The 27,984-nt window shown below is 39.7% G+C and overlaps 1 protein-coding gene and 1 pseudogene across 1 annotated transcript; both read right to left on the bottom strand.

Annotated features, from left to right (window-relative positions):
• Positions 1–265: 265 nt before the first annotated feature.
• On the bottom strand, positions 266–27,501 carry Cd53 (CD53 molecule). Its single transcript, XM_070006267.1, has 8 exons — positions 27,384–27,501; positions 9,495–9,574; positions 8,218–8,406; positions 6,736–6,810; positions 6,141–6,236; positions 3,964–4,044; positions 2,292–2,375; positions 266–1,047 (listed from the first exon to the last, which is right to left on the bottom strand). The coding sequence occupies exons 2-8, from the start codon at positions 9,555–9,557 to the stop codon at positions 976–978; spliced, it is 660 nt and encodes a 219-aa protein (XP_069862368.1). The 5' UTR covers positions 9,558–9,574; positions 27,384–27,501; the 3' UTR covers positions 266–975.
• On the bottom strand, positions 16,958–17,560 carry LOC138817085 (thiamine transporter 1 pseudogene; annotated as a pseudogene).
• Positions 27,502–27,984: the final 483 nt, after the last annotated feature.

Raw genomic sequence — 27,984 nt, 5'->3', positions numbered from 1 at the left:
TTGAAATAGTAAAGTGTTTGTTAGCTGGGCACTGATGATGCAAACCCAAAATCTGAATACTTAGGAGATACAGGCAGGAGAATTGTGTGAGGCCCTCCAGGGAAACATAGTGAGACCATGTAAATACATAACATACCTACATACACAAACATTTAAACTAATTTGTTAGGCAGCAATATCTAACTTAATACACTTAGCTGGCCAGCCAAGCAATCAGATTGTCACAGAGGAAGTATTTGAAGTGTAGGAACGAGATGGTTACAACTGAGTTCATAAGCTATTTTATTTAATGAAAAAATTTAAAAGTACATTAAAAAACCTTATATAATTGAGCAATAATACCCAAAAACTTCTGACTGTGGTTATCAAGTGACCCACCAAATATACTATTGCTTCAGGGTTCTTCCCAGCTATGTAACTCAAAGACTGAGACTGGGTATGAAGTCAAGGTAAGAATGACTGGAAAGATTTAGAATAAATCAATGAGTCATTCTTAATAAGAGAATTAAAGTAATACCTTCCCTTATGAAGAAAAGAGTACTCTGTCATTCCTATGGCCAAGGAACCAGATTAAAAGGAATCATTGAATCTGGCCCCAGAACTCCTTTCAGCTCATCTCATATGACTTGGTAGAGCAAACTGGTCATGATTCAGTGGCTGAAGATTAATTTGACAACAAAAAGATACAAACATTCAAATCCTGGAGCTCTTTTTTTTTTTAAAATCTCTAGCCAGCAGTGTCACAGATTCTCTTGGTCTTTAAACACCTTGAGTGGCATGGCTGCTACCATCAGTGGGTAAATGGTCGCCATGCTGTCTGAGATGGAAGTGCCTGCCTAACACATAAGATGAGAACCAAACAGGGGAGAGATGAGGAGACAAAGATGGAAGTCCAGAAGATGATCATTTGGGGCTTCATGCTGTAAGTGGTTTGGATGTCCAAAGATAAAACAAGTCTCTCCAGCACAGGGCAGATCACAGACCTAGGGCCTGGCTGGTTTTATCAATCTGGCAGTTGAGGGTGAGTGCAAATGACATCCCCAGCACCTGAGAAAAGAATTGAGACAGTGTGAGGTCTTCATAAGGGAAGTCATCTCTCCCACAATTCTGGGAATTGCCTCCACAGAGCAGAAATCTACCTAGACATCATGCTTTGGCCGTCCTTCCATCCATCACTTCCCTCTCAGGAGTTCTCTGGTGGCTCATACCTGTAATCCTAGCTGCTCAGGAGGCTGAGATCTGAGGATTGTGGTATGGAATCTGGGAAATGCTCATCTCCAATTAATCAGCAAAAAGCCAGAAGTGGAGCTTGGCTCAAGCAGTAGAGCACTAGCCTTGAGTGGAGGGCCAAAAAACCAACACTAAGGGACAACATCTAGGACCTGATTTAAGCTTCAGTATTGGCACCAAAAAACAGAACAGTGTGGAGAGAGGTGGCAATGATGTAAAGACTAAAATGTTAAGGCTTAAAACGTTTTATCTTCTTCAGAAGCCACAGAAGCCCTTTTACTAAATACTGAGCTTTGTTTATGCCCTATGTCTCTTTGGTCTCCAAGCGGAGAAAAATCACTTGTCTCTGAATTTCTTGGTTACGACTTAGTCTGTAATTTTCCACAATACTTAGGTAGAACAATATTACAAATATCATAGAAGAAAAAAGAATTCAAAACAACTCAGATTTCACCTTTTAGTTGTTGAACTTTAGTTCAACAGAGCTTTCATCATACAAGTTTGATTTTTCAGTGGACTGTTTCACCAATCACACTTTTTCCAAGACAATCTGAGAAAAGAATCAATGCCAAGCCAGGTACCAGTGGCTCACGTCTGGAATCTGAGATCTGAGGATCATGGTTCGAAGCAAGTAGGAAAGTTCATGAGATTCTTATCTCCAACAAACTACTCAGAAAAGGCCAGAAGTGGCACTGTAGCTCAAGTGGTAGAATGCTAGCCTTGAGCAAAAAGAAGCTCAGGGACAATGCCTAGGCCCTGAGTTCAAGCCCCAGTACAGGCAAAAATAAAAAATAAAGAAGAATCAATGCCAAGTTCTTCATGCTACTAATTTGGCTGTGACTCCCTCATTATCCAGAGGGATACATTAACTAAATAGATGTTGTTAGCATATATGTTTTGGATACCTTAAGTCAGATTGAAATTAGAATTATTTGGTACTCAACTTGGAGAGAGCTCAGACAGCATTTATTGTGCATGTACAATGATTATAGCATTGTTCTAAGTCTTTATAGAGCTTCACTCATTGAATTCTTACAGTAGTGTTAGAATTAAGCTCTTACCTGAATCACACAGACACAGATGGTAATGATTCCAATATACAAGAAATTGGAGTAAAACCACTGTTGCACTTTCATATAACAACCCTAAAGGGGAAAAAAAATTACTTGTACAAATGGTACTACTCTGCAATTCAACTTTATTAGGATGATAATTTGTATTTTACCTGTATAATACAAAGATACTTCTTCCATCTATTAAATTTTATTTATTTTCTAGGTATTAATATTTAGAATTATATTAATGTTTATTAATATTTATGCCAGGTATTAATTTTATTTTATTTGCATCGATAAAGAAACAGGTATAAAATAAAGCATATTTAATGAGAACCTTTTCTGGTGGTATTATCATTATAGTGGTATATATGCACTGATGTACATAGCCTAGATTTCTAGCTCCACTGAGTTAAATTTGCTCCCAGAGAAAGTTCAGCAGTAGATTTCCTTAGATTCTTTAAAAATGTAGTGCTAATCTAGGATTAACAATGGAATATAGGCAATGCAGTCCTATATTCAGGATTAGATCCTATATTCAGGATTAGATCCTATATTCAGGATTACTAATCCAGGATTAATTTGTGTCTTAACTTCTATAGCCAGTAAATCTATCATAATTTGGCTAAGATCCAGGGAAGTTGTTCATTGGTGGGTTTCCTAGTTTCTATCCACAAACCTAAACCATTCTGGAGATTTCTAAATAGTTGTGGGTATGTTAGGGATTTGGTTTACTTGTAACATGTCTTTGGCTTCTTCTCTGAGCCTATCCTAGAGATGCAAATTAAGTGGAAGGTGGTTTCAATAGTTCTACAGTTTTCTCTCATCCCTAGTCCCCTTCATTCATGATCCATTTCATTAAGCATCTTCTAGGAAGAACAGAGAAACAGGTAGAGGGAAAAAGCTCTTTTACTTTAAGCCTATACATTTTACCATACATTACAAGGATTCCAAAAAGTAGACAAAATCCTCTACCACTATAGACAATCTCAACAAGAGATACTGATCAATATTGATTGAAAGTATAAGGATAGAGAAATAGGCTCTGTAAGGTATGGGGATGTACCACTGGAGTGGGTTGGGCTAAAAAGGAGGGTGAATGTGGATGAATATAGTTAAAATAGTTTGTTTGTATCTAAGAAAAAATAGAAAAATGAAGCCAGGCTAGTGGAAGTTGTATTTGGGAGGGGGAAGAGAGCCAAAGATTGATTGGGATATATTATATAAAGCTTGGAAACGTCACAATGAAACCTCCCCTTTTATAATGAATATGATACTAAATCCTCTGCTATTGTCATACAAACTCTAATCAGTAGTTTAGTATATCAAGATTCTTTACAGTACCTGCAGCTATATGAGCTAGATCCTTAGATTTCTTGGTTTTTCTAGTTACCTGGTGTTGTCACCCAGTTCACTTTTTGTTAAAAGTACTTTTCTCTTTTGTTTTTTCTGGTCCTGGAGCTTGAACTCAGGGCCTGGGCACTGTCCTTGGGCCTCTCTGTGCTCAAGGCTAGTGCTCTGCCACTTGAGATACAGCGCCACTTCCGGCTTTTTCTGTTTATGTGGTGCTAAGGAATCAAACCCAGAGAGAAGGCATGCTGGACCCTTTATGACATAGATTCCAAGCTAACTAAATGTTTAAACAAGCTAGTAAGAAGAAAGCTGCCAACAAAATTACCTTAACTTCTGGATTGGATGGACAAGATGCTGGTGGGCCACTGGTCCAATCACTAGTGCCATTTACACCGCAACAATTTAGCTGGAAGCCAAATCCCCCAAAACATGATGGTTAGATAGTCAATAGGAGGAAAGCCAGATCTGACTCCATAGCAGAAAGTCCAGAACTAGTCTATTAGTAAGAGCTCCTTAGAATAAAGTAATTTCAAATCTGTTCCATTTTATTCCCATAAGCCCTTTTCAGAATATTAAGGGCACATCTAATTTATTTACATTTTACAGATCAAGAATTATATACCCAGGGGATTGAATTCAAGGCCTGTGTTTTTGCTTGGCTTTTTCTGCTCTCAAGGCTACCTTTGCTAGAGCTACCTGCAGTATTTTCTTTTTGCTGGCTATTTAGAGATGTGGGTATCTCAGATTTGTTTGCCTAGGCTGGCTTTGAACCACAGTCCTAGATCTCAGCCTCCTTAATAGCTAGGATTACAGATATGAGCCAGCAGTACCTACTCCTTGGGCACTTCTAATGATCAGAATAGACCCACTAGCTAGTTTTTTCTTTTTCTTTTTTGGTTGGTCGTGGGGGCTAAACTCTATGCCTGGGTGCTGTCCCTCAGCTCTTCAGCTCAAAGCGAGTGCCCTACCACTTGAGCCACAGTGCCACTTCTGGCTTTTTTCTGCTTATGTGGTGTTGAGGAATCAAACCCAGGGCCTCATGCATGTGAGGCAAGTACTCTACAACTGATCCAAACTTCCCAGCTCCCCCCCTACTAGTTAGTTTTAAGATCACTGAATAAGTTTTGTACCTGCTTACATGATACAACAAGAAGGTACCAACTTGAGAATCTTTACATATAATTGAGCCTTATCAGGTATCTAGGTTCACAGACCATATGATGCTAGGAATAGAACCAAGGGTCTTGGTAGGTAAGTGGTATACTATTTGAGCCAAACCCAAGTCCCTTCTTTTTATCTTGATTTGGACAATTTTGAGAAAGCTAGGATAAATTGATTAGTTAGTGATATTTGATGGGTGATTTTATGTTTAATATTTGCTTTAAAATATTTTAAAATATTTTTGCTTTAATTTTTTTGCTTTAGATTTTTTGCTTTAAAATGTTTTAAAGCAAATATTTAAATATTTAAAACTGGGTGCTGGTGGCTTATGCTGAGATGCTAGCTACTTAGGAGTGTAAGATCTGAGGACTGTGGTTCGAAACCAGCTGGAGCAGGTAAGCCTGTGAGATGTTTATCTCCAAGTAAACTATCAAAAAGTCCAGAAGTGAAACTGTGGCTCAAGTGGTAGAGGGCTAGCCTTGAGCAAAGCACCCAGGCCCTGAGTTTATACCCAGAACTGGCACCCGTGTGCGCGCACTCACACACACACACACACACACACACACACACACACACACACACACACACACACACACACACACACACACACACATTCTGGCAAAAATAAAAATCATAGGGGATTAGATGAGGTGACACTGGGAAGCCAAGGCACTCACCCAGAAGTTTATCTTCTGACATTTCTTAACTTTGTGCATGTGTGTGGGGTGAGGGGGTGTAAATTATATTTCACAAAACTTTTAAACTATATTTGAAAAAAAAAGTAAACAAGTGGGATCTAAAAAGGTTAAGTAACTTCCCCAAGATTACCTGGTTTCAGTCTCTGCTCTAGTTCTTAGGTTGTTTCTTGGATTTCACATTAAGCCAACATTTGGTTATGATGGTATTGTTTTAGATTGTGTCTATTCAGGGCTCCCTAACACTTCTTTGTGGATGGGCACAGAAGCACTTGAATACTTTATAATAAGCCTAATTTGGGTAACTTGGGAATTGAATAGAAAGTTTTTGTATTATACCACTTGGGTTTTTTCATTAAAATGTTGGAAGATACATAAACTAATACATTTGTATCTTCTTAGCATTCTAGAAAGGCTTGGACAATGAGCCTGTTTGATGTAGTAAAGGATCAGAGGACTTTGAACTGATCAGATTGATTTCTGGGCTCCTCTGTTGATGATAGATAAGGCATTATTTCTGAAACTATGGGATTATGGAGTACAGGCCTTAGATTCTGAAACCTCCAAAAAAGGAATGTTAGCTTGTAGGGACTAAGGTTGGAAATGAAATCCAGGCTGATCTGAAGAAGATTCCATCTGTACTCACAAGTGTCTGGATGAAATCCCATGCCACCTTGGTGCTGTTGTCTGAGTGGTAACGTTGGATGCTGTCGTTCAGGCCTTCAGACACATAGTTATTCAGCTGGGCAGGTAACATTCAGCAGAGGAGACATTGTAAAAAGCAGGTGAATTCAAGGAATAAGAAATGTACAGTAATAGAGCTACTTGTCCCCTTCTTCCAAACCATTTCCTTGGAATAGGGATGTGGTGGGAGGAAGTACACATGTAGGGAGAAGGGCTGATGGGGAGTTGGCATTGAAGGAAGAGGTACGTAACAGATTCTTATTCTTCAAGAGCTATAGCTGCACAAAGGAAGAAAAATGGTGGTCAAAGCAAGGCCTATCATTGGCTACCAGATAGACATTCTTCACAGCTAAATATGCAAAGTAAGAGTAAGCAGAAAGAAGATCACCACCAATCAAATACAACCTTCCTTCGTGACATTTTCTCCTCTCTCCAATTACAATTAATCTCGGTCATCCTTCTACTTCATTGCTATATCTTTATTTTGTGCCAGCTTTTCCACTGCTCACTCCCCACTTTCATCAATCAGACAGTGAGTTGTGTTCTTCATAACTTACCTTTTGTTCATACACGAAGAGTAGAATAGCCAAGGTCACCTCAGCAAGGAGGATAATCAGTAGCAGAATAAAAAACTGTGGCAAAATAGAGACATGGTCATGATACCGATCCAAGTTTCTGACTATCCCTCTATTGCCTGGGAGCATCTAGGTGGACTTGTGCAAATGAGATTCTCCTGACTGTCTTCCTCAGGACTTTGTCAACCCTCTCTTGTTCTGTGAGGAATGTGTGTTCTTAAAACTGGACACTAGAGGGCAGATTGGAGTCATCGTTCTTTCCCACCAATAAGAGTACCATGTACCTATAATACATATTTGACACACTACTTGAAGCATAAATTAAGCAATATTGGCATCAGCCTATTGAAATGGTTGAAGAAAAAGTCAACAAACTAAACCATTGCCTTTGGAGTTTGAGGCTTTGTGCTTTCTACCAGAGCTTGAGGTAGAGGGTCAGTGGTGCTGAAGGTTGAAGACTGTCTAGGTCAGGGAAAGAAGGGCTCTACTCATAGTTCCAACTTATTTTTATCTCCAGTTTTAGAGTTTACTTTCTTTATGCCTCTCTCTCTCTCTCTCTCTCTCTCTCTCTCTCTCTCTCTCACACACACACACACACACACACACACACACACACAAACATACACCATTTTTTCCACTTATTTCTTCTCCATTTAATTCTGCAACACTAATTTTTATTGCTTATGCCTTTAACCCCATACCTGATATCTCCTATCTTTTGCTATAAGGATGAGAACTATCTGAGGACAGATTATTTTTATTTCTTTGGACTCTAGGTTAAGTATTAGTCCACAGGGAAAGAAGTCCTAAGAAGAATTAAGAAAGAATCAAGGAAATTGGGAACCCACATCTCTGGATAGAGATTCATTGTTGTAACAAGCTCCGTTCTGGACATATTAGAGAAATGTAGCACTCTTCTTCCACAATGCTTGCAAGCAAAATCCAAACCTAAATGTCAGGATGATTATGAAAAGAAAACAACTGCACTATGCACCTAAAACTCTTATTAGACCTCAATGTCTACAGCCAAGGAATGAAGTCACTCACTGTATTTATCTTGTGCAGATATGAGTTAAGGAAGCATGCTCTACCATTTGAGGAAGGCCACCAGGCTCAGAGCAGACTAGTGACTATTTTTCCACCAGTGACTAAGTCACATTTGAAGTACATTGTCACATGAGAATTTAGGCAGATGGATGACAATTGATTTTAACCAGAAATAGAGAAAAAATGCTGTGAAGGTAAATTACAATCACAAGACTCATTATTATCAGTGTAAAATAGATGCCAAGGCAGATAGTAATATCCTCTCTTATCTGTCCCTGAGGCCTCAGCCAGAAGCAAAGTACTGTGGACAGGTTTGGTTCATCTGTACCAATCCTGTACCTATAGGCGGTCTACTTAGGACTGGAAATATTATCTATCCTCTACTTAGGGTACTGCATCTGCTGTATGACAACTCACCGACATCAGCAGACACTTGTTCTCCTTGATGGAGCCCATGCAGCCCAGGAAGGCAACTACCATGATAATAGAGCCCACGATGACGAGTACATTGCCCAGTGTGAGGAAGGGGAGTTTATGGAAGAGCACTCCAAAGTTGTTGTGGACCAAAAAGTAGATCCCAAAGCCCAAAATGCAACAGCCAAAAACCTGAAAAGAAGAATATTATGACAGACTAAGACCAGTTGTTATATCTTCATATGTATGATCACTTTCTTGAGATTAGAATCACCTGTTTCCATTGATTCACTCAAGACACTCACAAACAACTGCGTTACCCAGCTTCCCACACTCCTAGAAGAGAGGTAATCTCAGACTCCTCATATGAAGTCCTACCGTATTTCTTCCTACTCATTTCCAGCTACTAAGGAAAGGCCTCCTCTATGAGCCACACAACATTTTCACCACATACAAAGTTCATGATTAGATATGCTACTCCTTGTGCCCTCACATATGGCCTTCCTCTGGAAACTATGACCATGTAGAAGAGACGCCCTGCATAAGGAAGCTCATCTTGCTAGGTAGAAAACTAGAGAAGCCAAATTCACAAGAATTTTCTCAGAAACTAGGCATGGTGGTACATGACTGTAATCTCAGTTACTCAAGAGGCAAAGGCAGGAGGATTGTTGGAGGCCTGCCTAGGCCAAGTTAACAAGAGCCATCTCAAAAACAAAAAGGCCTGTGAGCATAGTTCAAATAGTAGAATACTTGGTTAGCAAATACAAGGCCCTGGATTCAATCCCAAGTATGGGAATGGTGTGGAGGGGACACTAGAATCTCCTCAGAGACACAAGTAATAACCAATCCTACATCTTAATTTTAATAGCTAAATATGACACAGCAGAACATCCCCAGAAAAGATGACTTCTCTTTCAACCAGCTATTCTTCCAAGGGCTCTTGGGTGAGGGGAGAATGTTGAGTACCCAAATTGCAGATCAGTTTCTGACCAGTAGATGTCAATTGTGAGCAGTAGTAGTCATAAACCCCTAGAATAGTGCATCCCCATGAATAATTACACTGGTATATTGTTTTGTAGACTTACACTGTGGCAAGATGAGAAAAGGGTTGGGACAAACATTACTTCTTTATACATACATTAGGTGTACTGGATTCATATTTTGGATATTAGCCAGGCATATATGAGTTGCATTCCATACTAGTTTTCTTTGGTAGAGGATGGAGGAGAGTTTAGCTGGGAGAAGGTTATTTCGTCCATGCTTATGAAAGACACACTTACCCAAAAAAGCAAGTTGAAGACAAACAGGATATACTTCAGTAATTTTATAGTACTCATACTCATGCTCGGATGTTTGTGCCCTACAAAGTAGAAGGAAGAAGAAAGGAAGTGAATGAGTGGCACATAGCTGTTCATCAGCATCTTGAATCTGAACTATGGCATGCTTTGGTAAAGTTCTTCCAAACTCCACAATGACTTACTTTCTGAAATGAGGAATCAATTGGTTCATCCTCTCTTTCCCTCTCTCCCTCCCTCTCTCTCTGTCCTTTTACCTCTTCCTTTGTGTGTCTTTTAGTATATGTTAATTATACAAAGGGATTCCATTGTGATATTTCAATATATGCCTATAATATACTTCCATCAAATCCACATACTCCCAATACACATGCTTATCTTGAGCAGTTACCTTTGCAAGCTTGCTTGCATGGAGTGAGCAAGAATCATTTCTAGAAGAGGATGAATCATAGTGACACTGACCAGGCTGATGTTTTGAGTCTATGTGCAGAATTAGAGACTTGTGACTTAGCAATGACTTACAAAGTCAGTCCTTAGGGTCAAGGATAGTGCCATAATCAGTTGTTTAAATGCCCTGAAATTCACACACATACTAAATTTGGTATGCAAACTTCTACATATGAGAGTGGGTGGGAGTGTACCTAGGCGTCATTCAGTCTTTCAGACATCTATGGTGTTTTCTGTTCTAGATGACCATGAATAAGCCTTCGATATCCCCCAGGAGCTGTCAGTCTTACAGTAGAGATGAAACAACCCAATCAATAAGCCATGGGGAAGTGAAAAGATAACAATGTGAGCCTGATCTTTTCAAGTATCATTTTCTCATTGAGGACATCAATGCCCAGATCCCTGGACCTTATCCTCAATTCTGGAAATCTAGATAGAAAAATCTGAGTTTTCTCTCTAAGGGAATAAGATTCTATAGAGTTATTCATAATATAAAACTGTTTGCAAGCCGGGCGCTGGTGGCTCACGCCTATAATCCTAGCTACTCAGGAGGCTGAGATCTGAGGATTGCGGTTCAAAGCCAGCCCGGGCAGGAGAGACCGTGAGACTCCTATCTCCAATAAACCACCAGAAAACTGGAAGTGGCACTGTAGCTCAAGTGGTAGAGCGCTCGCCTTGAGCTGAAGAGCTAAGGGACAGCGCCCAGGCCCAGAGTTCAAGCCCCACAACCGACCAAAAAAAAAACAAAAACAAAAAACTGTTTGCAAGCCTGACATATAAAGAATTTGAAAAGTCTGCATTCCTTCTGAAGGATTTAGGGAGTGTATCTTGCTCGCTTCTCTTTGTCAGCTTCAAAAACCCACCTAGATTCCTTGACTTCTTCTCACATCACTCCAACCTTTTGTTTTTATCATTACAATTGCTATTTTCTAGTCTTTTTTAACCTACTTCTTTCTTCTAAGGACTTATATGTCTAGATAGGGCCACCTCGCTAATTCAGGATAATCTCCCAGTTCTGGTTAACATCAAACATGGACATGTTTGATGGCCCATTATTCAGCCTACTAAAGTTCCCACTAAAAAATTACCAAGTACCAACTAGCACATACAAGTCAAACAAACACCATGGCTGGGTATCATATGACCATTGCCTTGGGCTAGGATTAGTTCCTGTTCCTCCACTGAAAAACCTCAACATCCACAGGAATGAGTTCAGGGAAGTCTCCCTCTGTAGCAGACAATAAATAAATCTGCTTTGAATATAGCTCCAATTCTACCCAGAAAATCTTTAAAAACATGTCCCTAAAGGAACTTTTTTTTCAAGGAACTTAAGTAATATGATAATGTAGGCATACGAAAACAGCTAGTACTCTTCAAGGCAAAATTGACAAAGTCTAGATTTATTCAAAATACCAACCACACATGAAGTTTTAAAAGTACATAAGGTAGAAATTACTAATCAATTAAAACTGATCCAGATGTTAGATTGTCATTAGATCAGACATTATGTTTCAAAAAGGTAAACAGAGACATGGGAAATATGAAAAGATGAAACTGCAGTGTGTGAAAAGTACAGTAGATTAGATTAATGGAAGACTAGATATCACAGAAGAAAAGATTAGTGATCTTGAAGACAGTAAGAAAATGTGTTTCTCAAGGCAGAAAATACTTTTTAATTTTTAATTTCTTTTTTTTAATTTATTGTGAAAATACCATATAGAGGAATTACAATTACATGAGCAAGGTAATGAGTGCATTTCTTATCAAGCATTGTTGCCTCCTCCTTTGTTTCCCCTTTCGATCCCTTCCGATCTCCCTCCCCACTCTCCCCGGCCCTCGCCAAAGTTGTAAAGTTCGTTTTCGACATAACAACTTGTACATCTCATTGGTGCAATGGGTCCACCTGTATCCCTATTTAAACAATTTGTTTTTTCCCTTCCCCTCCACAAATTATACCAACATCAAATACAATGAAAACAGGGGTTATAACTGTGGGGGAGGGACATACAAAGCAACAAAGAGATATCTTATAAATATGTTAGACACAATAGCAAAAAAGAAAAAAAAACATTTGAGTCCTTAACTTGGGGTTCATTTTGGTTAACATCAACTTATCTGACCATTTCTGCTTGACTCAGACATATACTAGTTATTGCAAATAAGGGAAACCATGGGACCTATGTTTCTTTGGGCTTGGCTTACTTCACTTCATATAATTTTTTCCAAGTCTTTCCATTTCCTAACAAATGGGGCAATGTCATTCTTTCTGATGGAGGCATAGAATTCCACTGTGTATATATACCACATTTTCTTGATCCATTCATCTACTGAAGGGCATCTGGGTTGGTTCCATATCTTAGCTATGGTAAATAATGCTGCAATAAACATAGTTGTGCTGGTAGCTTTAGTGTGGTCTTGTTTATGATCATTTGGGTAAATGCCCAAAAGTGGGATTGCTGGGTCATAGGGGAGCTCTATGTGGAGTCTTTTGAGGAACCTCCATACTGCTTTCCAAAGTAGTTGAACAAGTTTACTCTCCCACCAACAATGCAGTAGGGTTCCCTTCTGTCCACATCAACTCCAGCATCTGTTGTTATTAGAGTTCTTGATTATAGCCATCCTAACTGGGGTGAGGTGGTATTTCAATGTTGTTTTAATTTGCATTTCTTTTATGGCTAGGGAGGTTGAGCATTTCTTCATGTGTCTATTGGCTATCCTTTCCTCTTCAGATAAGTTTCTCTTTAAGTCTTTAGCCCACTTATTTATGGGGCAGTTGAGAAAATCATTTTTAATACATATTTTTTATTGTAAAGATACTGTACAGGCCAGGCGCTGGTGGCTCATGCCTGTAATCTAAGCTACTCAGGAGGCTGACATCTGAGGATCCTGGTTCAAAGCCAGCCCAGGAAGGAAAGCCCGTGAAACTCCTATCTCCAATAAACCACTAGAAAACCGGAAGTGGCACTGTGGTAGAGTGCTCGCCTTGAGCTGAAGAGCTCAGGGACAGCGCTAAGGCCCAGAGTTCAAGCCCCACGACTGACCAAAAAAAAAAAAAAAGATACTGTACAGAGGGGTTATAGCTACATGAGTAAGGTAATGAGTCCATTTCCTATTGAGCATTGTTACACCCCCCCCCCTTTGCTTTTCCCTTACCACCCCTTTCCTTTCCTCCCCAACTCCCCAACTCCTCTCCCTCTACCGCCTTGCCCCCCGAAGATGTAAAGTTCGTTTTCAACATAGTGTCTTGTATATCTCGTTACACTGGGTCAACCTGTATCCTTATTTCAGCATTTTGTTATTTCTTTTCCCCTCTCCAAATTGGAAAAATGTATATACATGATGTAGGGCACCGGAATCAACTACAGTGAAAACAGGGGTTGTACCATGGGGAGAAAATCAACAGAGCCATCTGTAAGTTGAGACAATTTGAGGTCATACATGTAATTGGAATCCCCAAAGAGGGAAATAGTAAAAGATGGAAAGAAAAACTAAATTCTTACTCAGAGATCTAAGGAGTTTAATAAATTCCAACTATAAGAAACATGACGAAAACTACATAAAGTCACTTTATAATAAAATTGCTCAAAACAGATACTTAAAAAAAATTTAAAATAGCCAGGAGGAATAGCTAGGTACACAGGAATAAATCTACAAAGTAGATTTATAGAAAGCTGAAAATCCAGATGACAGCTTAATATCTGGTAAGACTATATTTCACTAAGAAACAACAAAGATGGAAGATACATAAAAGGGGAGATAATTTCTTACTATAGATAGCTCCACACTACAAGATGTGTTATAGGAAGCCCTTCAAGTGGAAGGAAAATGAGACCAAATGGTGTACAGAAAGTAATGAAGAGCTTGGAAAGCATAGGTTCTTCTTGGTATTTATATGAGTTAGACCTTAACTGTTCTATACACATGTGTTGAAGGCTTAGTGGTCAGCTGATGGTATTATTAGGAGGTGGTAGCATGTTTCGGAGGTGGCACCTGGTTGGAGAACATAGATCGCTGAGGACGTGCTCTTGAAGATATCAGAGTATACAGTGATCTCTCACCTCTCATGGGAGCTGCGTTCCAGAGACCTCGGCGATAGGTGAAAATCCGCGAAGTAGCAGGGTTAGGTCCCTCTAGCATGGTTCACTTATTGCTACTTCACTGATTTTCATCTGTCGTGGTGGGGGGGGGGGGCGGGGGTAAGGGGGGGGTATGTCTCTGGAATGTAGTTCCTGAGATTGGTGAGGGATCACTAAATAGTGATACTAAATAGTATTAAAACAACAACAACAACAAAAACTCCACAGGGCTGGGAAAGTGGCTCAGTGGTAGAGTGCTTGCCTTGCATGCATTAGGCCCTGGGTTCGATTCCTCAGCACCACATAAGCAGAAAAAGCCAGAAGTGGCGTTGGGGCTCAAGTAGTAGAGTGCTAGCCTTGAGCTGAAGAGCTGAGGGACAGCACCCAGGCCCAGAGTTCAAGCCCCACGACTGGCAAAAAATAAATAAATAAATAAACCCAACAAACCAACAACAATTCTCCATATAGTGAAGCCGCAATATGATCTGTGATATAGCAAGGGACAACTGTATTGATATCTCAGTGACCCCTCTCCCCTGCCATTTATTTATATAGTCATTTATTTCTTATTGTGGTTTGAACTCAAGGCCTCTATCACTTGAGCCATGCCCTAAACCCCTAAGCCTTTTTTTGCTTTAGGTATTTTTTAAAGGGTCTCATACTTTTCCCAGGACCATAGTTCTCCTGTTTATGGTTCCCTGCTTTTTCATAGCTATCACACCAGCTTCTTACTGGTTTAGAGGAGGTCTTGCTAACTTCTTGCCCAGGCTAGCTAAAATTAATCATCTCCTCCTAGCAAGAAGTGAGCATTCTTGCTCCACCTTATCATTCCTCTCAAGATTTTCTTCCCCATTACATACACTAAGCAAACACAGCAACCATGGAGTTAATAAAAAACACAGAAGTTTGAGATAATAATGACATTGAGACTGTAAGGAGAAAATGTGAAAACCATCCAGTAGATGCTTTTAATTAGGTGTTAAGAATGATAAGACTAAAAAAAGAGAGAGAGAATGAAGCCTGGCAATGCTGAATCACACCTGTAATCCTAGCTATGCAGGAGGCTCAGATCTGAGGATTGTAGTTTGAAGCCATCCAGGCAGAAAAATATATGAGATTTTTATCTCCAATTAACCAACAAAAGCTGGACATGGAGATATGGTTCAAGTGATAGAACACTAGCCTTGAGTGAAAAAGCCAAGCAAGAGTATAAGGCCCCAAGTTCAAGGCCCAGGCTCTGAATCCATGCCCCAGTACTGTCACAAAGAGAGAGAATGAAGTAAAATAGACTAACTATATCTTTAACCATATTTGTTGTACTGTACAGAGGGGTTACAGGCTTTTTTTTCCATTATGGAATTAATAGTCCTTCTTGCTGAAGTATTCAAAACAAGCAAATCTGCCTTAAGTTTCCTGATTACATTTCTTCATGTAGGTAATTACCAAGCTTCAAAGATTATTTTCTTTTCTAACTAATTGAGCTTCTCTGGGAACCATATGAATAATGCAAAAGTAGACTTCTAAAGAAAGTTTTCACAAATACATAATGGTCAATATAGAAACCAAAAACATTCATACAGAGTTTTCCAAAATAAAAAATTACAAACAGTGCACCTTACAGAACAGTCTGTCAAACCACAGCAAATATTGCCAGTGATAGGAATAGCTTTTGTTTGAAGAACACACATATACATGGACAATACAGAATTTAGAACACAGTAGTTGACCACAGCAAGTGCTGACAGAACCATGACTTGTAACATCCCTTGGCCTCTGTGAAACCGTGGTCCTTCTAAGGGTCTGGCTAAGTGAGTACAGACATATAAACTGTATAAACCATCAACTCATTTGCTAATCAAATATGCAAAACCCTTCTTGACTGCTGTTGATTACTTGGTTTCTAAATTCAAGTTCACTTTTGAATTAAAAACCAAATCATCCTTAAATTAGTCCTCATAAATAATTCATGAAGTAAACTTCATTGCTGGCTCCTCTCCAGAATAACACATGGTTTTCATTGAGTGCTGCTTGAGGCTGTGAAATGTACATGCATGAATATTTAATTAAAAAAATAAAACAGAGCTAGGCATACAAGTAGCTTGTGTTTAAATCAGGAGGCTGAGATCTGAGGATCACAATGCAAACACACTGTGTTCATAAATGTCCATGAGAAAACTTGGTGCTGTAGCTCATGCCTTTAATCCTAGCTACTCAGGAGGCTGAGATCTGAGGATTGTGGTTAAAAGCCAGGCATGAAAGTCTGTGAAACTCTTTATCTCCAATAAACTACCAGAGAACCAGAAGTGGCACTGTGGCTCAAGTGATAGAAGGCTAGCCTAGCCTGGAGCCAAAGAGCCTAGAGACAGCACCCAGGCCTGACAAGCCCCATGACTGACAAAATAAAAAGTCCATGAGACGAGACTCTTATTTCTAAGTAACCAGCAAAAAGCTGAAGTGGAGCTGTGGCTCAGTTGGTAGAGCACCAGCTTTCATGCAACACCCAAGTTCAGAGTTCAATCCTGAGAACCAGCACATGCTTGTGTGCGCGCTCGCGCGCGCACACACACACACACACACACAAACACACACACACACACATACCATAAAGAAACAAAAATAAATCTATCCAGGTAGCTGTTGTGCAGAGTTTCTGCCATAATAAGTAGCCTGCCAGGTGTTGGTGGCTCATGCCTGTAATCTTAGCTACTCAGAAGGCTAAGCTCTCAGGATTGCTATTTGAAGTCAGCCTGGGCAGGAAAGTCCATGAAAGTCTTATCTCTAATAAACTATCAAAAAAGCCAGAAGTGGAGCTCTGGCTCAAGTGGTAGAGCACTAGTATTAAGCAAAAGTCCAAACCCCAGGACTGGCGCGCGCGCGCGCACACACACACACACACACACACACACACACACACACAATAGTAACTTAACAAAATGATTCTGGATCCTCCTACTTTCTACATTTCTTTATAACATTGACTGCACTGCTAGCCAAGAAAGCCATAGCAATGAGTGCACACTAACTGGCAGAGATCAGAAACTGAGAGGTAGCTTCTAAGCCTTGGCATCTACTCCAATTTGAGTGAACAGAATCTGCAGTGCCAGGACACTGAAGGTGTTTACACCAAACACAAGGGCATAGCATTCCTGGCTGAGCTTCACAGCTCTCTGAAAAGCTGCTAGGGTGATAGGTAACAGCACAATATGTTGAAGACAACACAGGATTTGCAACACATTTAAATGTGTCTAAGGCATACCCTACAACACTAATTTATTATGAACAAAAATCATGCCCTCTCTTCCAAGACTGTTCAGGATATTTTTATATAACCAACAGCAAACACAGCCAGAACCCCCAGCAAGGTTGAAAAGTTCTCCATCCCACCATTGTAGATAGCCACATGCTGGAAGTAATCATGTTCTCCTACAGGCCCAGTGTGTAGTTGACAACTTGAAAACAGCCACAAGTGGAAAGGACCCATCATACAGGCCAGCAGAGCAGAGGGCAGGAGGAATAGCTCAATATCATTTCAGGCTGGGTGTTGGTGGCTTATGCCTGTAATCCTAGCTACTCAGGAGGTGGAGATGAGGAGGATTGTGGTTTGAGGTCAGCCCAAACAAAACGTTTGCAAGACCCTATCAACCAAGAGGTGGGGATGGTGAGACACTGGCCTGTCCTCCCAGCTACATAGGGGGCTGACATGGGGAGGATGCTGTCAGTTCCAGACTAACCTGAGAAAAGTAGTTCTCAAGATCCCCATCTCAGCAGAAAAAGCTGGGCATGGTAATGCATTCCTATCATCATTGCTCTTGTAGAAAGCATAAATAGGAGGTTTGTGGTCCAGGCTGGCCTGGAAAATAAGTGAAATCCTATCTCAAAAGTAATCAGAGAAAAAAAAGAGGGGGCTGGGGTCATGGCTCAAGCAGTAGAACATTTTTCTAGCAAGTACAAAGACCTGGTACTGCAAAACAAAAGAATGAAAGCTTTCTCTTCAACATGAAGAGATGGCTGACCTGGATTCTGGGTCCTCCATGGGAGTTACCGCCAAGTTTGGAAGGATTTTTTTTTAACTCAATGTCTGCCCTCCCAGGAAAGTGGTTAGAAGAGAAGGTGTGGGTAACAATTCCATCGTTTAGTACATTAATGCCTTTCATGTATTGAAAGGTGTGCTCAAGCAGTAGAGAACCTACCAAGCAAGTATAAAAGCTCTGGGTTCAAGCCCCCCAAAATTAATTGCTCTTGCATTAAGAATAATTTTTGCTGGAGATTGTGGTTCAAGTGGTAGAACACTTGCCTAGCATGTTAGAGTCTCTGAGTTGAAGCCCCAATACCACCCCAGCCAATATAAAGAGAGAAGTGTTTCTCTAGCATAGACAAAAAAATCCAATGACAGCAAAATCCCACAGAAACACAGATAAGAGACATGACATTTGGGCTGGTCAGGGACTACCCACTGAAACAAATATGTCCAGGTAGTCCATGGTAAAGTCTATCTTCTGGCCCTGGCAGAAGCTTCTGGCTTCTGACACATGTCCAAGTCCATCAGGAAGGTTGTGAGTTAGAAACCAGCCTGGGATACATATCCAGACTCTTTCTCAAAACTATTTAACAAATCATATTAACAAACTGGGGGAAAACAAATTTTTAAAACCCCTCGGAAATCAACTCAATAGAGAGAAAATTACTTGGACACCATTCAATATCTATTTCTAATTTTAAAAACACTCTCAGGCAAGAATGAATAGAGTATTTAGCCTTTACAAAGAGCATCTATTAAAACCATAATATAATACTTAATGATAGTATGTTAGTGGTCAGTCTAGCTACTCTTAACACTTTTATGTGGCACTATACTAGAGTTCTGAGCCAATGCAATAAGGCATGAAAAGAGTTAAACATTTAAAAGAGAAAAAAAGCAAAATGGTTCTCATTCACAGTTAACATGATTGTCTTTGTAGAAAATCTAAAGAAGGGCTGGGAAGTGGCTCAGTGGTAGAGCACTTGCCTTGCATGCATGAGGCCCTGGGTTCGATTCCTCAGCACCACATAAGCAGAAAAAAAAGCCGGAAGTGGCGCTGTGGTTCAAGTGGTAGAGTATTAGCCTTGAGCTGAAGAGCTGAGGGACAGTGCCCAGGCCCAGAGTTCAGGCCCCACGACCGAACCTCCCCCCCCAAAAAAAAAGAAAAAAAAGAAAATCTAAAGAAAACTATGAAACATCCACTATAACTAGTAAATAAGTATAATACTTCTGTTGGATAGAAGGTTCCATCTCCCCAAATCATTCATATTTCTATATGCTAGTGATAATCAGAAATAAAAAATTAATAATAGGGCTGGGAAGGTGGCTCAGTGGTAGGTGCTTGCCTTGCATGCATGAGGCCCTGGGTTCGATTTCTCAGTACCACATAAACAAAAAAACTAGAAGTGGTACTGTGGCTCAAGTGGTAGAGTGCTAGCCTTGAGCACAGAGAGGTGTCCAGGGACAGTGCCCAGGCCCTGAGTTCAAGCCTTAGAATTGGCACAAAAAAAAAATCTGAAAATAGGCTGCTGGTCTGGCTCAGGTGATAAAAACACTTGTTGAACATGTCTGAGGCTTTGGACTGAATCTTTGGTATCAGGAAAAATATCTTCAAATAGATCTGAGTCTAAATATAAAATTCTAAATCTATAAATCACCAGAAGAAAATACATGAGAAAATACTTGCCAATTTAGATAGTCAAAGAGTTCTCAGATAAGATACTGAAAGCATGATTCATTTAAAAAAATAGGAAAATTAGATCTCCATTTGGAGAATGGAAAGACAAATCTTAGAATGAGAAAATCTTTTCAAATCACACATAAGATAAACAGCATTGCTTAGCACCAATGGCTTACTCCTGTAATTGTAGCTTCTCAAGAGGCTGAGATCTGGATGGTCACAGTTTCAGGCCAGCCCAGGTACAAAAATTCCTTTGACTCCATCTCCAAAATAACTAGCTAAAACCAGTTCCAGTTCAACTCTGATACTCCCAGCTGCTCAGGAAGAAGGATACTAAGACAGGAGGATCATCTCAGTAATACAAGGCAATACAGTGGAACCCCATCTCAAAACAGACAAACAGAACAAAAGAAGAATGAAAGATCAAAGAAAAAAAAACTGTTATCCAAGGGACACTTCCTCAAAGAAAAAGTGTGGATAGCAAATAAGTAGATAAATAAATTCTCTATTAGTCATTAGGAAAATGTAAACTAAAACTATAATAACTTACCACACACATCCAAGAATAGCTACAATGTTTTTAAAAAAATCTAACCACACTGTCAATGAGAACATAGGAAAACTGGCGTTCTCATATACTATTACTGGAAATGTGAACTATATAACCTCACTGAAAATGAGCGTTTGTTACACCCATTTTACTCTTAGGTTTTAACTAAGGGAAATAAACCTTCCAAAGGCTTGTTGGGAATGATCATAGCACCTTTACTTGAAGTGGTACCAAACTTGAAACAATGCAAACATCCATCAAAATATGAACACATAAGTAAACTATGATATAACTGCAGACTAGACTACCACTCAGCAGAACTATTGATGACATGCTACAGAATAAGGGAAATCTCTAAATAATCATGGGAAGCAGGGGGGCGGACCTATGCAAAAGGTAACGTACTAGGGCTCTAGCCTTGAGCTGAAGAGCTGAGGGACAGCGCCCAGGCCCAGAGTTCAGCCCCTAGGACCGACAAAAACAAACAAACAAAAAAGATAACTTACTGTATGATTCCAGTTATGTAGTAGATTAGAAAATGAAAATGGATCTGTAACAACAGAATCCAGATCTATAATTGCATAGAGACTTGGGAAGAAGGAAAAGGAGATGAATAGAGAGGATTCAGGGAAGGGTATGTGAAAGAGATTACAAAAGGCCTTGGAAATCATTTGAGCATGAGGAATTTGTTCATTGCCTTGACTGAAATGATAAATGTACATGTATACACACACACACCCCACATACACGTGTGTGGAAAGGCCCACTCCATTTTGTTCCTATCATTGCAACACTTCCTGTTACATACATACTTTAAAATTTAGCAATCATTTTGACTTGTTCTAATGTCTCTGTTCTTCTGCTCAGAGATCTGTGATGAAATTCGTCTTTTTCTCTTCTTTCACCTTTATAATCTGGTTAGTTACCAGTGGTCCTAATGACTAATGACTTGTTATCACTTTTCAGTAAAGGCTTCTTTGATTGTCACATGTTCTTCATATGCAGTTATGCTTGTGATATTTGTGTATCTCTGCCATTATCCTAACAGTACTATCATAAAACTGTATTTACTTTTGAACCTCAAACCTAATATATAATTGAAAACAATAACAAGACTATTTAATGAACATTCAGTAGTTCATGAACTCCATATAATCTAATAGAGTGGAATGAATGTGCTTCTTCAGTCAGGAGTCTTGGGCTTGATTTTTTTAAATTCTGCTAATAATCTAGTATTTTAGACATAACTTATTCATTCATAACAGAAAGAGGCTTTTAGATTTATATTGGCCTCAGCATTCTAGAATCCTCGACAACAGTCACCAGTAACTTCATTGTCCATAGAACACCAGCTAGCAAGGAAGCCACAAACCTGGCTGTATCTTTACTGATTATGTCTTTCACTGAAAGGAAAAGCACTTCTTCTTTCTCCCTTCTCTTTCTCAACTTCATCAGCCATGTCAAATTCAAAGAGAAAACCTGTACACTTGGTGAAGACAGTCATTACTTTTACCACACGAAACAGTGCCCTCATTTTCAAGTAAAATCAGACCACCACGTCATTTCTCCTTTTCTTTCTCCACTGCTGTTGGCCAGTTATTGAGCCTCCCACTCCTTCCAACCATGATTCAGAGGAACTGACAGCAACACCCACAATTACAGTCTGCTACTCTCAACCAGTGACTCATGGAGTCTTTATGGGATTCCTTTTATGCAGAAAGTCCCTGACGTCCATTTTCAGGAAACTTCAGTGACCGAACCATACTTCAGTGGCCACCACCCAGGCCTCAATATGGAGGCCCACATGAATTTCATTCTTCAGTTTCCTCTGGGCTCAGAGCTCAGACTGAAAACTATCTAGTGGATTTCTAATTCAACCTCCTTCCTTCTCTAACCTATACTTGCAGTACCATCTAATTGAACAGTGAGCTTAATCAAGTTTAGAAGTGATTATGGTTTCTTTTCATGAAGAAAATCTCCATATTCTTTTGATGATTTTCTTGTATGTCTGAATAAAAAGCTGTTGGAGTTTTAAGTTGAAAATGAGTATATTATCCAAAGGATTTTGATCTTAAAATCATTATAACTTGCTGGTCACCAGTGGCTCACACCTGTAATTCTAGCTATTCAGGAGGCTGAGCTCTGAGTATCAAGGGAAGTTTGTGAGATTCTTACCTCCAGTTAACCACCAAAAAAAAAAAAAGAAAAGAAAGAAAGGAAGGAAAGAAGGAAGGAAGGAAGAGAAAGAAAGAGAGAAAGAAAGAGAGAAAGAAAGAAGAGAGAGAAAGAGAAAGAAAGAAAGGAGAAAGAAAGAAAGGAAGGAAGAAAGAAAGAAAAAGAGAAAGGAAAGGAAAAAAGAAAGCTAGAATTGGAGCTGTGACTCAAATGGTAGAGTGTCAGCCCTGAGGGAAAAAGCTAAAAGCATCCAGGCCCTGAGTTCAAGCCTCAATAAACATAACACACACACACACACACACACACACACACACACTCACACACACACACACCCAACTTGAGTTTGGGCACCAATGGCTTACTTTTATAATCCTAGCTCATCCTAGAGGATGAGACTAGCAGATAAAGGTAGGAAGCCACCCAGGCAGAAAATCTATGACACTCCAATTATCCAGCAAAAAGCCAAACTGGAGGCATGGCTCAAGTAAGTAACAGCATCAAGCAAGCACACAAACTGAGTAAGCTGAGCAAGTGTGAATTCAAACTCGAATACCATGAAAAAAAATTAAGACCCCAGTTATACTGAGATAATAAATTAGCTATATCTAGAATAAGGAGTCATGGAACAATTTTAAGGCTTATATTTGTTCCTGATATAGAATCAAGTGTCATGAATTCATATTTATTTGAACAAAGTTGAAAAGACAATGGGTGTGGGTGGAAATTATTTGCCACCTTTAATCCTTAATTCTAAAGTATAAAATATCAAGCCAAAGTTGGATATATTAAATAGTTAATTTGCTAGAAAACTAGTTTTTGATCAGTTGAACTTACAGTTAAGTTGGCTTTTGTTAAAATGCACTGGCAATTTCTTTATATAAAGGAAGTACAGTCTAATTGTGCCTGCTTAGGAAGAAATCTCTGAAAACATGCCAGCACAGCATAATACAGTGTGGAGAAGAAACATTCCATTCCCAATCAGGAGAGATTCTAAGCAGCTACTAAACAATTTTAGAGTTGAGTTGCCAACTGAAAAATCAACAGGTTGGACTGTTGCAACAACTAGCCTTGTTAGATGCTTTATTTGAATTAGACATCTTATTTGAATCCAGCTAATCTATATTCCTTCTAACGATTGGCATTCTCACACTGAGAACGTAGCACTTTAATTTTACATGATTATAGGAATGTGGATAGGAGTCCTTTTACAAAGATGCTTCACCATGACTACCATGTATTCATGTGAGTTCTTGGGTAGGAAATGGGTGATGAATAGATTTTCCTTTACCTCTCAACATAGAAATTCTAGACCTCCACTGGAAGCCCTTGCTCACTCTTATTTTTGTTTGTTTGTTTTTAAAGAAATGCTTATTTCCTCTTTCTCAAAACTTACTTGATACAGTGACTTCCCAACCACCCCTCCTCTTCTGTTTTCCACCCCCACCCCCATCCAAGACCAGCTCTACATAGCTGCCTGGATTATCACCTTCCTTTGCTTCAAGATTGACAACTAGAGTGGCAGTAGGTCCTGGAAACTTTTTGACTACAGGTGCTCAGTTCATCGTTCCTAGGGTGAGCTACCCAAAGGGGATGTTCGTTGAAAATCAGGAACTGCCATGGGCTACCTAATCTAGGAATACAAACCAAACCACTCTAACCAAATCAACATGATAGTTCCTGGAACTGAAAAGCGGAGCAAGAGAATGGTTCTAACTTCACAGAAGCTCCACCCTTCCTTCCTTCTTATTTAAAGGGAAATTTGGGTTAAAGATGAAGAAATGTATCTGTTCACGCTCTTTTAAAGCCAAGTTCCAACTACTCAGTCAGGTGACCCGCCTCTGGCACAGCCCTGCCTGGTACTGGAGGCAAGAGTTCTCTGTACAGTGACCTTGCTACTTTCAAATATAGTGTAGTGTAAAGGGCTTGCTGCTTCCTGTAGTCACATGGCTTGACAGAGTGCAGGCCTTCTTGTTTTTCTTCATTTCACTTATAATCTGCCAAGGAGTTCTTATTTCTTTGGCTTTGCCTTTACAGTGCTCTCTGTCTGAAAGGGTATTAGCCTTGTTCTCCAAGTATACTCATTTTAAACCAAAGCAGTCACCTCTTTTCCCAGGGAATCTTTCACATAGCCCTTAACTACTCTCATTTCTCTCTCCATTGCAGCAAAGAGCATTGAGTATTGTTTTTGGGTATTGCTGTATCTCTCCTCCAAGGTAGAACATTTGAGATTGATAACTGCATCAGTAATTCTTGGGAGAGCAGAGCGAGTAGCCACTGATATATTGCTGGGTAGGAGGAAGTGAGCAAGAAAAATCAGAGGATCTCTGGGCATTCAAAGGCCAAACAGAGAACCTAAGAAACTATGGACTACTAGGTGCCAGTAATCACAGCTACCTAGGAGGCTGAGATCCCAGTTCAAAGCCCAGCTCAGGTAGCGAAGTATTCAAGATTCTTATCTCTAAGTAACCACCAAAACTCCAGAAGTGGAGCTGTGGTTCAAGTGGTAGAGTGCTAGTCTTGAGTAAAAAAACTAAAGGACAGTGTACAGATCCTGAGTTCAAGCCTTACTACTAATAGGGCTTGAAAAAAGGAAGGAAAGAAGGGAGGATGGAAGGAAAGAAGGAAGGAAAGGAGAGTGAGAGAGTGGGAAAAGAAAGCAACGATGGACCAAATTTTCCTTTCTAGTTTGTATATCTTGCCAAAAGACAAAAATGAGGTCCCTTAGGTGATTATAATGGACACTGGAGGAATGGGCTCTGAATTGTTGCCTATGGACACTGGTAGCTCATGTCTATAATCCTAGCTGAGATCTGAGGATTGTGGCTCAAAAGCCAGCCAGGACAGGAAAGTCCATGAAATTCCTCTCTCCAATTAACTACCAAAAAAAAAAAAGCTGGAAGTAGAGCTGTGACTGAAAGTGGTAGAGTGCTATCCTTTAGCAAAAACAATCTCAGGGGCAGGGTCCAGGCTCTGAGTTTAAGCCCTAGGACTAGCACAAAGAAAAGCAAGCAAGCAAGCAAGAAAGAAAGAAAGAAAGAAAGAGAAAGAGAAAGAGAGAGAAAGAGAGATAAAGCAAGAGAGAAAGAGAGAGGGAAAGAAAGAGGGAGAGAAAGAAAAAAGCAATTCAATTCTTTCATTTCAAAGCTAACTAATCTTAACTGGTCTACACAGGAAACATCACAGGAAATCGGGTTTCGGTTCACCATCTGCTCCCATTCAACCACAGTTTCAAAACAGTACAGATTGGCTCAAGATCGAGAAAGCAAAACTTGGTTCATCCATCAGATTATTCCTCTCTGGCTCGTTTTTCTTCCAAAGCACTTTCAGAGTATGGTATATTTTATCTTCCAGAAAGTTTCTGAAGCACAGGACTACTGCTGTACGAATTTCCCCTCTATCTTCCCTTCCTCCTACCCCTACCAGTACTTTCCAAACCACAAGAGATGCCTAATTTACCATTGTTTTATTAAAACTTATTGAAAGTCACTGGAAACTCCAGCCTTTATTTTCATTTACTTATTTTGTGCCAATATTAGAGCTTGAACTCAGGGTCAGGACATTGTCCCTTAGCTTTTTTTCCCCTTTTTTCTTTTTCTTTCTTTCTTTTAAAATTTTTTTTATTGTGAAAATAGGGGTTACAATTACATAGGCAAGGTAGTGAGTACATTTCTTATTAAGCATTGTTCCCTCCTCCGTTGTTTCCCCTTCCCATCTCTCCCTACCCTACCTCCCCCCCTTTCCCCGTCCCTTAGCTTTTTAGCTCAAGGCTACCACTCCATCATTTAAGCCACAGCTCCACTTCTGGCTTTTGCTGGTTTATTGGAGTTAAGAGTCTCATAGGCTTTCCTGCACAGGCTGGTTGGGACCACAGTCTTTACATTTCAGCTTCCTGAGTAGCTATGATTATGAGAGTGGAGTCACCAACACCTGTCTATCTGGCCTTCATTTCTAAAGTCAAAGTTAGTATCTCCTTTGGGAATCTATAGTCCTTGGTACTTTACATTCTGAAGTGGATGTGGTCAAAGGGAATTTTGCTGTTTCTCCCCTAGGGCACAAATAAGGTGCTTACCGGTTTTGGAAAAGAAGAAAGAGGTAAAACAGACTTAACTGTAGTAACCAGCAACATTACGGTAGTCAGGAACAAGACTTAACTGTCATTTTCCTGATTCCTTAGAAGCTCATTAGTAATGCCACATGAATTGGAAATTATTGTTGTATGCTTGTAGATTATGTTATGTAGGCTATGTAGGTTGATTGCCTTTGTAAGAGTATCTTATGGTATATGAATCTATATTCATTCTTCATATACTGAGGATAAATGAATTTGGAAGACTCCATAGATCATGATGTTTCTCCTGCTCTTTTGAAAGCCAACACACAAAGCCTTCCTTTGTGATCTACCCTTAACTTCTTTAGCAATAGTTACCAAGCATTTTTGATAGTATGATTTTTTTTTAAAGCCATCCATCTATTTAGTGACACTGAAGAATGACAGTAGAATTCACTAACTTTACTTATGACATTTCTCAACTGGAGAAAGACCCATTCAAAATCACAAGACCAGTTTTCTCAAGACCAGAGCACATAGGAAATTTCCCCTACTTCATCTCATTCACAACATCCAAACCATCAGAAATCGTCAAACACAGTAAGTAAACTAAGTTTGTAATAATTTAAGCACCTAAGTGACAGATCCCAAAAAGATATCAGATCATGAAAAAGATATCCCAAAAAGATATCCCAAAAAGATAATCAGATCATGTTAAAGTATTTCTGGCCTTGTTGTCTTTGGGGGTTGTTAGTAAGGTACCATTAACCTAAACAGGAAATTATAAAGTAACTTGAAATATGTATGGAGACTCTTAAGACATCCTACCCCTCATAAATAACTGAGTGCTTTGCCCAAGTTAAAAGTTGTCTGTCTTACCTTTTTGTAGTAGACAAAGTCCCTCAGTTCTTCAGGCAGAATTTGGTGATTAAGTTGGAGGTAACCAACGCCAGGCCAGAACACAGATGTCTGGGGCTATTTGTGTAAAAGGAGAAGTGAAGGGAGAGGAAATATAATCTTGCCGCAAAGACAGGAAGCATCAGCTAGAAGAGGGAGGAAGTAAGTCTGAGTCCACCTATGCTCTTCGCTCCAGAATTCAACCCTTCCCCATTAGGTTTTCAGAAGCTCCCACAGCTTTTCCCAAACTGTTTTCTGAGAAATGAAGAGCTGATGACCAAATTGGTACAAGGCTTAATCTGAGTTCTGGGAGCTTTAAAGTAATTTTAAGTAATGACTTTTATCTTAAAAGGGAAAAACAGTACTTCATAATCAATGTGGCACCTCAAAATTACATATGGATTTGTTCAGGAATTACTAAGTCTGATCCCAGTAACAGAGTCTCACATTCAGGTAGACTGGAAAAGGAGGGAAACACAAGAATTGATTTTTTTTCTTACTGGTACTGGGGCTTCAACTCAGGACCTTTTGCTCTCTCTTGGCTTTTACATTCAAAGCTGGCACTCTACCACTTGAGCCACAG

This window comes from Dipodomys merriami, unplaced genomic scaffold, assembly GCF_024711535.1.
Source record: "Dipodomys merriami isolate MVZ:Mamm:240054 unplaced genomic scaffold, mDipMer1.0.p SCAF_7, whole genome shotgun sequence".
In the NCBI taxonomy this organism is placed as follows: domain Eukaryota; kingdom Metazoa; phylum Chordata; class Mammalia; order Rodentia; family Heteromyidae; genus Dipodomys; species Dipodomys merriami.
This window is presented reverse-complemented; position numbering and strand designations above follow the sequence as displayed.